Below are 12,641 nucleotides of genomic sequence, written 5' to 3' on the forward strand. Positions count from 1 at the left end.
AATGAAAGGCCTAATAATTATAATAATAAATAATAATAAATAAGCATTTATAATGCGCCATTTATCTAGAAAATTAAATCTAATCCAAGGCGCAAAAACACAAATACAAATTACAAAGCAAGAATACATAATCATGTATGCATGAAACAGAGTTAACAAAAAGGATAGTTGAATAAAACAAATCAACTATCCAAATTGTTAGCTCTATACAAATTCATACAACATTATACAAAATACAACCAACATGAACCAAAAATCCTTAATACATGTTAAACAAAATACATAGCAGTATATGAGCATGATAAATCAAACATTAGTTGACATTATACGCAGCATTAAATAAGAAAGTTTTGAGTCCAGATTTGAACTGATCAACAGAAATTGATTGTCTCAGATTATAGGAAGTGAGTTCCAAAATTATACTTACCAATGATTTCTGCTCCTTCTTCTGGGGTCATTTGTCGGTCTGATATCCTATCTAAGAGAGTGCCAACAATGTCAGCCAATCGAACGTCAGCTACTTGTTCTGATTCTGAAAATGAAAAGACCGATAATTATATATTTACCAAACAATTCAAAACGTTAAAGATGCGCCCAAGTTGAAAAATGCTTTCTTCTACACCTATGCCTTTTCACCATTTTTCAAACTTGGTCTCATCCAGGAAAATACGTACACCGGCATCTTATTTAATTTGGATTTTGGATTTTCTGTTTGTTTTGCATTGTGTGACGTGCATAATTGCAGTGAATTCGCTGTAGAAGTAGTGATGTAACAGAATAATTACCATAGCAATAGTTGAAAACAATTTTTGAATGTTTTGCCCTGCATTATAAGTAGGCTGGGCCAAGGGGTGACACTAAATTCACGGTTGTTCTATTAGCAACGCAAAAACCTATGAAAAATTCCGCTGGTTTACTAGCTAGAAAGTGAGGCCAGTTATCGATCCGTTATGAATAATTCATGTTCGACCCTTGGATCATGTTAATTGATATTGGCAAATAACAACGTTGTTAGTATTGCGAACTTTGCCTGTTCAATGAGAGTATAGCGCCAGGCGAAAACGATCCAGTTTAATGAAATGGCGGACGGGTATTCCCATCAGGCACCAGTGATATGTTTTTTTCAAAGAAAGTCTACTAATTTGATATGAAATGACATTTTGCAATAGCAAAGTCAAAATTAGGACTTGCTGTCAATAATATGAAGAAAATACGTGACAGAGGCAGGGTGTGAAACACAAGTAGTATTTGAAGTTACAATAACCTTTGATACCCGACCTGACCTTCCATAGCTTTCCATCATGGCGCCTTATTCGTCTTTATGTATGCTCTCAAGTAAAATAAAATACCAATCTGCACTAAGCAGACAGAATGTTACTTGGCTCCCAGCATGGATTATTGATTTTATACGGAGGTAAAGAAATACACAGTTGCCTGCAAGCCGTGCACCATACTCCAAATACTTACGGTAAATCTGAATAATGGTCACATGTTGACATATCATGTGTTCGGGAAATCACGTGGCAACATTTTAAGATTTCAGACTTGTTTACTAGTTAAATTGTCATTTGTATTATTGATTATTTATCTTTGTTAATTAATATATCTTTTAAATGCTGATAAATCGTGGTTGGCTGCCCATATTATCTGTTAAATTCAATGTTTTATGAATATAATTCTACCACTCAGAGGGTGTCACACAGCATAATTTCACACTACACGATGCTAGATTTGGAGCTCTGCACTTCAAATTCACGTCAATTTCAAAGTTTATACACTTTGGATTTGATAGGCCTACTATGAATTCCCATCAAACAGTAATTATTTACAATTCAGAATTACAGATGAACCTAATACAACATGTGTTTCAGAATAAACATGGTTACCTGGAGATTAAATCACTTCAGGCTTAGTCTTTCACCCCGTCTTTGACATGTTATTTTACTACACCTTGTGCATTACAATAATGAGTAGAAATTCGAGAAAAAAAACTTGAGGGAGTCGCTGTGGAACAAATCACATATTATGGCTTTAAGATCTAATAAATGCGTTTGTTGTTACTCATGTTAACTGCTTGTAAGAATGATCCACGTTGCTCACGACTGGAGTATCACACTTACCCGCTTGACTGGAAAATGTATTGTAGATTGGTTGCGCAATCTGCTCTGATCCTGAAAATACAAACAAAAAAGAAAGAAAGAAAGAACAATTTAATATCGAGAAGGTAAAATTTTAACAAAACAATCCCACAGATGCGTTCTCGCAAAAAATTGCAAAACGCCAGATAAAGAAGGAAAAATGTTACAGCCCCGCGGACTCTAACTTGATTATCATATTTAAATGTGACATTAAGGGCTGGGGTAGCAACGTTGACACAGTATTTATTTTGGGACCTGAGAGCACATCAGACACATCAAATTGCATTCTTAATATGAAGAATGTCCTTCTGATATCAAATAATTTTGATTTTTTGAAATTGGCGCTATAATACAAATTTTATGGCAAATTATTAAAATTGATATTTTAAACATTTAACAGTCCTCGAAGTCCGAAAATTAAACTCCTTTTGCAGACAGGTAACACACATGATTAGGAAAAATTTCCAACCGTTTTTGCTAAAAATCACTACTGTCGGCAGTAAATATGAATATTTTTTTCCGAGGAGCTTACAATTTTTATGCCTTTTGGGAAACTTTATTCATATCTTCAATACGGAAGGTCAAAATTTTCATATAATCGTCGCAATTTCGTCTATATTTCATACACTTTAAGTACATAGCATTAGATTTATGAAGACTTACCTAGTTTTGGTGAAAATGTGCATTTTTGACATGACACTCGGGGCCGACTACAGCGAGAATATGATTTGTAAATATAACAGCTGAATGCTGGGAAGTTTGCACCCCGTCACTTTCACACCCAACCATTTACACATCCTGTCACACCCATGTCACACCCGGCGCTTTCGCGTATTAGTCATAACTCATTACGGCAGCAAACACCGCTGGGAGTGGAATGCACAGCACGGGGCCAAAATATCTCACGTTTGTTTTGCTGGTGTGCACATTTGTCTTTAAGAAATTGGCTAATTATCGTTTTTTTTCTTTAGGCCTACAAAATATTGGTAAAAGATGGGATGTTAAAAGCATTTTGTTGGAACTATAAATAGGCCTATGCCTACCTGATAACAATTGATTTAAATTTGTGACAATATTTCTGTAACTGAGTATCTTCTCTGATATAATACTCGTAATTATGTTTATAGGACTATCAATAACATTGTAAATAAGAAATCAGATTCAGAACTCATAATCGACGCAGGCCCCACAGCTGAAAGGCAATACCAAGCCGTGCAAGAAAGAAATAACAATTATCATAGTTGGCTTAGTGATGGTCTCCTGTAGTACACCATAGGCCCCATACTAAAATTGTGTTGAAAGTAATGTAGGCATATTTTGCACTTTCACTCTATACCTAGGTAGTGAACCCTCGTTCAAGTGCACATTTCGCTATATGGAACTATATGGATATTAGGCTATGGGACTGTAGAATTAGTAGGAACCTATATTGAACTAATTTAAAATATATTTCCGGGGAAACAGCCCTAATTTATAATTTAAAATCTTCATTCATGAAAACATACCTGCAATTTGAAATTAAGTGCAGAAAGATTTTAACATAAATAAATATAATTATAATGCTATGGAACTGAAACAGATTTAATTTCCACATTATTATTTAGAATTAGAATTATATCACTAATGCTTTAATTTCAGACATGAATTATTTTTCATGAAAATGCAATGTGATCAATGGTCTATGCAACGAGTGTGTATTAAATAAACTGAAGTTATGTGCATCGTATCATTATATCCACATACCGCAGTTAGTCCGTGCACATCGCGCATTAGGCCTACTACGTTTATGAATATCAATTTTCTTCATTCGAAGCACATCGTCCCGGAGCACATTATACATGTAGGCCTACCGGACATATAATCAAACCAGAGAGCACCATCAGCATTATAATAGGTCTGCCACTTGTTTATTAGTACACACCTGGGCCGAGCTTCAAGCAATCGATCATGCCGCTACCCGCAATATAAAAGGGTGAAAAGTGCACAGGAGTGTGTAATTGAATGGGAGTGAAATTGCGAAGGTGCGCATTGGTGCGAAGGTCCGCATGGACTGCACGGTGTAATTACGATTTACCAAAAATAGAGCGTACAGTGCAAAGCGAGTTCACGGGTTAACGTCGGAAAACTTTGATTTATTTATTTATTTTATACTTTGAAACACTATATGCACTTTATAGATAGTTAATATATTATTTACTGATAATACGGTACTTCTATTTGATTTGGCTTCGTAAATTGCTGGATTTTCGATCCAACAGTATTGATCACTTTTGCTAAGATTATTGTATAATTAAATCGCTCTCATTTCTGCGTGCCGGTGTATAGTGTAATGGTTTGATCGCTTGCATGTTGATGCATGAGTCCCGGGTTCGATTCCCACCAGCGGCTTATTGAAAATAATGAATACTTCATCTTTTTTCAATTACGAAAAGGAAAAATTATATTGTAAATCAAGATGTGTGATTATTTTAGCCTATTTTGCGCTCACTTTTAGTTCATACTCTTCTGTGGCTATTCCGTTTAAAGACAACCCTCCCTCTGGTATCTACCGGCGGATGGGTACATTCTACTGCCCTTAAAGTACTTGAGTTCTTTTGTTCCATACTATTTTTCGCTGTTGTTGCTTTTTGTGGGTATATTTTTTTTGCTTTAGTGACTTTACGAATAATGAAGTGTTATTCATTTGTACATAATTACCTGCAATGCTTGTTGATTCTTCAATTTCGTAAGGTTCTTCCGCCTGCATGTAATTAAAACCAGTGGCACTTCCCTGTTAAAACAGTCAGGTGATGGAATTTTACATTGGTAAGACATAGGACTCTACATTTCTATTCAGTTTTCTTTCAATACAAAATAAACTGGTATGACTCTTAAGGGAAGGGGTATGAACGTTTGGACAGTATTTATTGTGGGACATTAGAGCACATCAGACATATCGAATTGTATTCTGAATACGAAGAATGTCCTTCTGATATCAAATAATTTTGATTTTTGAAATTCGCAATGTAATACATATTTTATGGCAAATGATTAAAAATTGATATTTTTGAACAGTACTCGAAGTAAACTTTATAAATCTGATGATTTATACTTAAAGTATATGTAGGTGGGATGAAAAGCCGACGATCAATTGAAAATTTTGACCTTTCGTATTGAAGATATGGATTTTTTTCCCAAAACACCAAACAAATTTGATCTTTTTGGGAAAAAAATCCATATCTTCAATATGAAAGGTCAACATTTTCAATTGATCGTCGGCTTTTCCTCCCATCTACATACACTTTAAGAATATGTCATTAGATTTATAAAATTTACTTCGAGGACTGTTATATATCTAAAATGTGAAAAATATCAAATTTTAATAATTTGTCATAAAATTTGTATTATAAGATTATCATGAATTTCAAAAAATTTAAATTATTTGATATCAGAAAGACATTCTTCGTATTCAGAATGCAATTCGATATGTCTGATGTGCTCTCATGTCCCACAAAAAAATACTGTCGAAACGCTCATTCCAGATCCCTTAAGCTTATGACTCGTAATAAATGACGATTAATTTTCAGATAATAAAACAATAAAAATTCCTTTAAAAAAGGAATGTGGCGCCCAACGTGAGCTGGACGGGATATGGTGAATTCCATGGTGATTAGATTTGGTATTATAACGATTTTTTAGGGAAGAGTAGAAGATGATCAAATACGAGAGAAATGCTTCATGGAATGAAGCTTTCGTGTCAATTTGCGATTATGTGGGGTTTGAGTTCTGTTTTGGGGGCCGTTGTAGTGAGGATATTGCTTTGGATATTGAATATTGTTGAATTTCGTTATTCAGGGCCTAGGGTATATGATGGATAACTAGAAGACACAAATAAGTAAGCTTCCCCTAGTCATCTATACACTCATTCTTGTCACACGACGAATTTCGACAAAGTCATGTAAACGTAATTTCGTTTTTCACCCGACCTCCGTCCAGAAACAATCCTGAAATGTTGAAAACTTGGGGTCGGCGCACTCATGCCAGTTTATAAGGTATAGGCTACTCTGTGTCTTTTGTAGCCAACCATGTGGCTAAGAGAGGCTAGGAAATACTTAAACTAATACAAAACAATCATACCCTCCTTTCATATCAAACAATACCAAGAAATTGACAGGCCTGTTAAATCAAGGGTAAGATCGATCGTTATTCTTCATGAAACGGGCACAGCCCATTTTTATGTTATTAATTCTGCTAAAAATTAATTAATAAATAACAAAATTACGTCATAATTATGACTTTAAGTCGGCCATAGAACTCTATTATAAACAGACAAAATAGCCATTGGGGTTTCTTTCACTTTACCTTGCTAGGAACCCTTCCCAGCAGTTAGGCATATTACAATAAATATTATTTTTGCAAATAAACTTCTGACCTTCAACACAGTCATGTCTTCCAAATTTATTCCTTTCTCTGCTGACCAGGATTGATTTTCGTTAATTAATGTTTTGTTTTTTATCTGAGATAGTCACCACAAAGATACTGAGCTGTATAAGCACATAAACCAATTAGTGATTTCATGTTTGGTCAGTGGTTGTGTTGGTCAACTATAATTAATTGGTGTTGGTTTAAGGATTAGGTGCACTTTGTGCAATCACTATGGACCACAATGGCCTCATTCCAGTGGCATATTATCAATAACCTCAATTAAACAATCATAGTGCAAAATTTGACCTTAATTTGCAAAGTATGAGTTTTTGTACTCACATTTTCAAAGGTCATTCAATGAATGCACAAATGTATTGGGGTTAAAGAACTGTGCCCTGATAGATGAGCATGTTGTAGATTCTTCACACTGTAAACAACTAGTTCATGTGCAAACATGTTCAAAACATACATAATTAGAATGGTCAAATGTCACCGTCTATCGGGTTCTAAGAGGCGGTAAACTGGTTTAAACCATACAAAGGTCACGGGTTATTTGGTGTTTTTATAAGTCCATTAATTTTGTATTTTAAACAAAGAATATACACACATCATTTTATCCCGTGCATATCAGAAAACAATAATAAAATAAAATCCTAGCATATTGTGGTTTTATTTCTGAGCTGGGCATAATTTTAGCAAAACAATTAAGGAGTAAATCTAGCAAGAGTGAAATTAGAAGCCTTTCACAAAGTGATGCCTATATGTGGCCCCTCCGTAGAGGGCGCCACAAAGGTCATTCACGACGTCATTGTAATTTATGCTAAAATCCAGGGAGTGACCTTCGTACATACTTGTATACTCTTTACATTCTTAACTCAACTATATCGCGATATTTACATCGCACGTACGTTCTCGTGCGATGCGATACACTCTTTTCATGTGCATTCACTTGTATAGGAAGGACCTTGTGCACAGAAAATAGGGAGAGGATTTCACATAACAAAGGAACAAGCTCCGAGATCCAGCGTGACATAACAAGGCCTAACATTTTGAGAGCCAACGTCCTTAATATCAACCCCCCCCCCCCCCTCAATTTAGTTGAGAGCGGATTTCTCATGCGCGCGATCAATACTCAATGATCCAGACAATTCAGCATCGAAGTGGTTACGTAATTCTCTTGGTTACCGGATCACGCTACTTTGGTATGCCTTCGAGTGCCATATACTTTATGTGGTGATCATTTCGATCGTGGTTCATTACTCTAGCGCGTGATCCCGTTGACATAGTAACATTACGTAACTTCGATACTGAATAGAGGTTGTGCGTGAAATTATTGATTGGCTCCACACAAAGGATTTGGACCGGTGTCCTTCACCGTAATCATGGCGCAGTGCAGTCCATCCATTCAAACCTATACCGGGTAGTGCATTTGTTATGTGTGTGAGACGAACTGTCGCGGTAGATTGCAATCATGCTTTTGTTAAATGCATTTGAGTAGTCCGCCATATTTACGGTATGATACGTCATATGCACTAGTACCTCTATATACCATTTGAATGTACCGCGCTTATATAAGCACCTGCTCAAGCACCTGCTCAAGCACCTGCTCAAGCCCCTGCTTGACATATCCGGTCACTTGCAGGAAGACATACCGTACCATAATAGCTTACAATAGATATGCCCCCGGGCCGTGAACAGCTCTTCATTGCCTGACTGTGCCGATATATACTCACACCGGACGTGATTTTTATTTTGTTCACAAATGAAGGAAGAGACTGTTTTCAGCCAAAATGTTGGCTCTCAGTAGTTGCTCAGTTGTACAGGGAAGTGTTGCAGAATGGTAAGCGATCTCATTATTTGTTCAAAATATCACATATTTATGAATCCGAATGGCTTCAAAAATCACATATTGACCTAGACTGCGGAACTCTTCAATGATAGTCAGTAATTAAACTTTTGGTCGTTACATGACTATCATTTGAAGACTGAGTTCTTATGATACATCTTCCGAGGAGCAGTTTCAGGCAATAGCTCGGGATTATAGGGGCAGAGGTTATCTTTTGAATTCTTTCATAGTCATGCCTGTCAAGGACACTCGGCGTGAATTTAAAGACCATGTCACTCGCCACAAAAGAATGTCAAAGGTCATAAGACACCCCGGGTAAGACACCAATTTGGTGTACTTCCGCGCCTCGGAATACGATGCTTAAAGTCTATGACTGATATTGACCCCGAATATTGCTATTGACAGGCCAACATTCTCACCGTTAAATATTCACGGTGAAATTAAATGTCAAATCATCTATGGTCAAATTTAGGCTACGCAAACAACATCCAATTATTCCCATTGGGGTTTTCTACACGGATATATAATAAACTATGATTTGGGGTTAAGAATTGTGGCCTCGAGTTTCAAAATTCACCGAGTGCATGTGATCAAAAACTTCGACGATTCAAGACTCTGTAAAACAAATCAAGAAATATCTGGGATAATTATTGCTGGTACAAAGAGTCTAATTTTGTTTTTGCAACTAAGTATATAAAAGTCATGATCTACATAATCTAAGCTAAGCGTACAACTACTTACCAACATCTGCTGGTAAATACTGTCACTGATGATGGTGTACTCAATGTCTGTTATCTGCGGGAAAAAACATGTATCGTTAATAGCTTTTCTTGATCGATGGCTACAGACTTTTCCAGTCATTTCAAAGTCTTTTCATTCAAATATATTTTGCCCTTGATTTCTTCAATGTAATCGATTCACTCGAAGTCTAGATCGAAGTTAAATAATAATAATAATAATATTAATAATAATAATAATAATAATAATAATAATAATAATAATAATAATAATTACAAAACCAAAATTAAATGTTCAAAGTCAAAATCCAGTTTTCATTGTATGAGTTTTTACTAGGCTTGACTTAAATGAAGACATAGATGCACTGGATTCAATGTCATGTGTCAAACTGTTCCACGAGGTCCTGTTGAAAACAAATGAGCGTACCGTACGCCCCATATTAAATCTACATGTTTTGAATTATGGTGTTTTCACTCAGTACAGTACGAACCAGCTTCTATTGTTATGCATAGTCGCGCTAAGCACAATTCAGAGATACACCTTTTTAATGTGAAATTCATTTTCTTGGTCAAATATAAGCCTTTTTCTTTCTTCAGTAATGGCAGTTAAAAACATAGTGCTTGGATATACCCTTTTTTTTTAAATCTTGGTGTTAAAATTAGGCATGAAATTGTGTCTTTCAGTGTAAGATTTTTGATTTTTACAGGCCTCAACTTCGCCCGCGGGATTTTTTTTTTTTGCGTTTCAAACTAATATAGTTCGCTAAAGAAAGATATTTCCCACCTCTGTAAGGCACTTAGTGCGGGTCTATATTATCATAGTTTTGTCAGAATATCCGTTTTGATTTCACCTTTTTTCACTTCCGACTGCCAAAATGTCCAACCAGTACTTCATTTCTAATATAACAGCAGAAATAATCGATATTTCTATTGTGGCTTGCAAAATCATCCATCCATGGGTTCATTCGCGAGTTGGTTTTGACAAAATTGGTAGTCGGTATTGAAATATGGTGCAATCAAAGTATTCTAGCCATTTGGTGCAATCAAAACCGAAATGATGACAAAACTATGACATATAGCTCAAGTGGGAAATGGTGTCTACTTTATATAGAAAGTTTATACCAGGGTGATTTTTCCTGCTGAACACCATTCTGAACGCCAATTATTAATCAAATGTGCCCAAATTGTCTTCCAGGGGGTGCCACCCCACGGCAATGTTAGGAGGGGGTCCAAAATACTAATATAGTTAACATTGTCCAATTTCAATGATTTTGGTGGCATGACAAATTCAACCGAACAACTTTTTAAAATGGCCGCCTTGACCCTCAAATTTCAAAATGGCCGCCAAAATAGAACTTTTGTACAAAAAATCATGTAAGCCAGTTTTGAGGCAATTTTTCCAAGGATATACCTACAATAATATTTTGATTGCTTGTCTCCCAGATAAGACAATTTTTCTTCTATTTGTGTTCAAAAGTTTTCAAAATAGCTGCTGTGGACATCAAAAGAGGGCCAGGAATCATGAAAATTTCAAAATGGCCGCCAAAAAAAAAAGAATTTTTGTACATAAAATCGGATAACTCATCAGTTTTCAGGCTATTTTACCAAGTAAACTTTTACCTACATTTTCGACTGCTTGTGTCCCAGATAAGGTATTTTTTCTGCTAATTTTATTCAAACGTTTTCAAAATGGCCGCCGTGGACACCAAAAAGGGGCCAGAAATCATGAAAGTTCCAAAATTGCTACCTTGACTGCTTGTGTCCCACATTATCCCCATAAGATTTTTCTGCTAACATGTATTTAGTTTGAGGCTATTTTTTTTTCAAGTAAACTTATACCTACAATAATATTTTGACTGCGTATGTCCCAGACAAGATAATTTTTCTGCTAATTTTATTCAAACGTTTTACCAAAAAGGGGCCAGAATTCCAAAAATTGCCACCAAAAATTGAAATTTTGTACATAAAATCAGGTAACTCATTAGTTTTGGGCTATTTTTTCTAAATAAACTTATACCTACAATAATATTTTGACTGCTTGTGTCCCAGATAATATAATATTTTGCTCATTTTATTCAAATGTTTTCAAAATGGCAGCCGTGGACACCAGAATGGGGGCCAGAAATCGTGGGAAAAAGTCACCGAAACCCAACATGTATAAGGCACACCTAAACACATATTGTATGTATGGTATATGCATATTAATTTTTGATAAAAAGCACCATCAGAAACGATGTAAAAGATTAAGTTTAGTTTTTTAAAAGTCACTCCAGATGTCCCATATTGGCCACCATACATTTTGTATGGTGACCAATATGGGACATCTGGAGTGACTTTTAAATGAGTATGACAGGAGCCTGCGAGTTACTGCACTTCAACGATAATGTGTATAGCTTCATTGGCTGAAAGACAATAATATTTTGACTGCTTGGGTCCCAGATAAAAAAATGCAATGTATATAAAATAGGCAAGAGAAGTTTGATCAAGTTGGCCTATTATTATAACTTTTGATGGACAATCATTCCTGAATCCTGAATCAAAGATATCTAAAAAGGAAGTTATAAGTTTACTTGGAAAAAGTAACCCCAAAACTGGCTTACCTGATTTTATATACAAAAAAAACCATTTTTGGTGGCAATTTTGGAACTTTCATGATTTCTGGCCCCCTTTTTGGTGTCCACTCCATGGAGGCCATTTTGAAAACGTTTGAATACAATTAGCAGAAAATTGTCTTATCTTGGAGACAACCAGTTAAAAAAATTATTGTAGGTATAACTTTCCTTGGAAAAACTGGCCTCAAAAGCGGCTTATCTGATTTTATGTACAAAAATTCTATTTTGGCGGCCATTTTGAAATTTGAAAAGTTGTTCGGTTGAATTTGTGATGCCAGAAAACATATGTAAATAGACACTAAAAACTGTACCTCATTATGTACAAAAATTCATTTCATTGGCGGCCATTTTGAAATTTTCATGATTTCTGGCCCCATTTTTGGTGTCCACGACGGCCATTTTGAAAACGTTTGAACACAAGTAGTAGAAAAGTTGTCTTATCTGGGAAACAAGCAGTCAAAATGTTATTGTAGGTATAACTCTCCTTGGAGAAAGTGGGCTCCAAAACCGGCTTACCTGATTTTATGTACAAAAATTCTATTTTGGCGGCCATTTTGAAATTTGAGGGTCAAGGCGGCCATTTGGAATTTTAAAAGTTGTTCGGCACCCCCGGGAAGGCACTCTGGGCACATTTTATCAATAATTAGCGTTCAGAATCGTGTTCAGCAGGAAAAATCACCCTTGAATCAACTTTCTATATAAAGTGGACATCATTTCCCACTATGGAAAGCAAATAGCGCCATAACAATACGAGAGGTCAAAATATCCAATTGATCGTCGGCTTTTCATCCCAGCTACATTAGATTTATAAAGTTTACTTCGAGGACTGTTAAATATCAAAAATATCAATTTTGAATCATTTGCCATAAAATGTGTATTACTAGACTATATCGCGAATTTCAAA

General features: G+C 35.6%; 1 protein-coding gene across 2 annotated transcripts in view; it reads right to left on the reverse strand.

The window, feature by feature from the left end:
- The window catches only part of LOC140146294 (uncharacterized), a 70,021-nt gene that overhangs the window by 4,043 nt on the left and 53,337 nt on the right, over nt 1-12,641 (reverse strand). Inside the window, exons 6-9 of one of the 2 annotated variants that reach the window (XM_072168102.1) lie at nt 9,130-9,183; nt 4,836-4,878; nt 2,121-2,171; nt 428-532 (exon numbers count right to left, since the gene is read on the reverse strand). In XM_072168102.1, coding sequence (XP_072024203.1) covers nt 428-532; nt 2,121-2,171; nt 4,836-4,878; nt 9,130-9,183 — 253 coding nt within the window. Of the gene's footprint in view, nt 1-427; nt 533-2,120; nt 2,172-4,835; nt 4,909-9,129; nt 9,184-12,641 lie in introns of both variants that reach the window. The other variant, XM_072168093.1, reaches the window with a different exon arrangement.

The sequence above is a fragment of the Amphiura filiformis genome, chromosome 1, assembly GCF_039555335.1.
Source record: "Amphiura filiformis chromosome 1, Afil_fr2py, whole genome shotgun sequence".
In the NCBI taxonomy this organism is placed as follows: Eukaryota; Metazoa; Echinodermata; class Ophiuroidea; order Amphilepidida; family Amphiuridae; genus Amphiura; species Amphiura filiformis.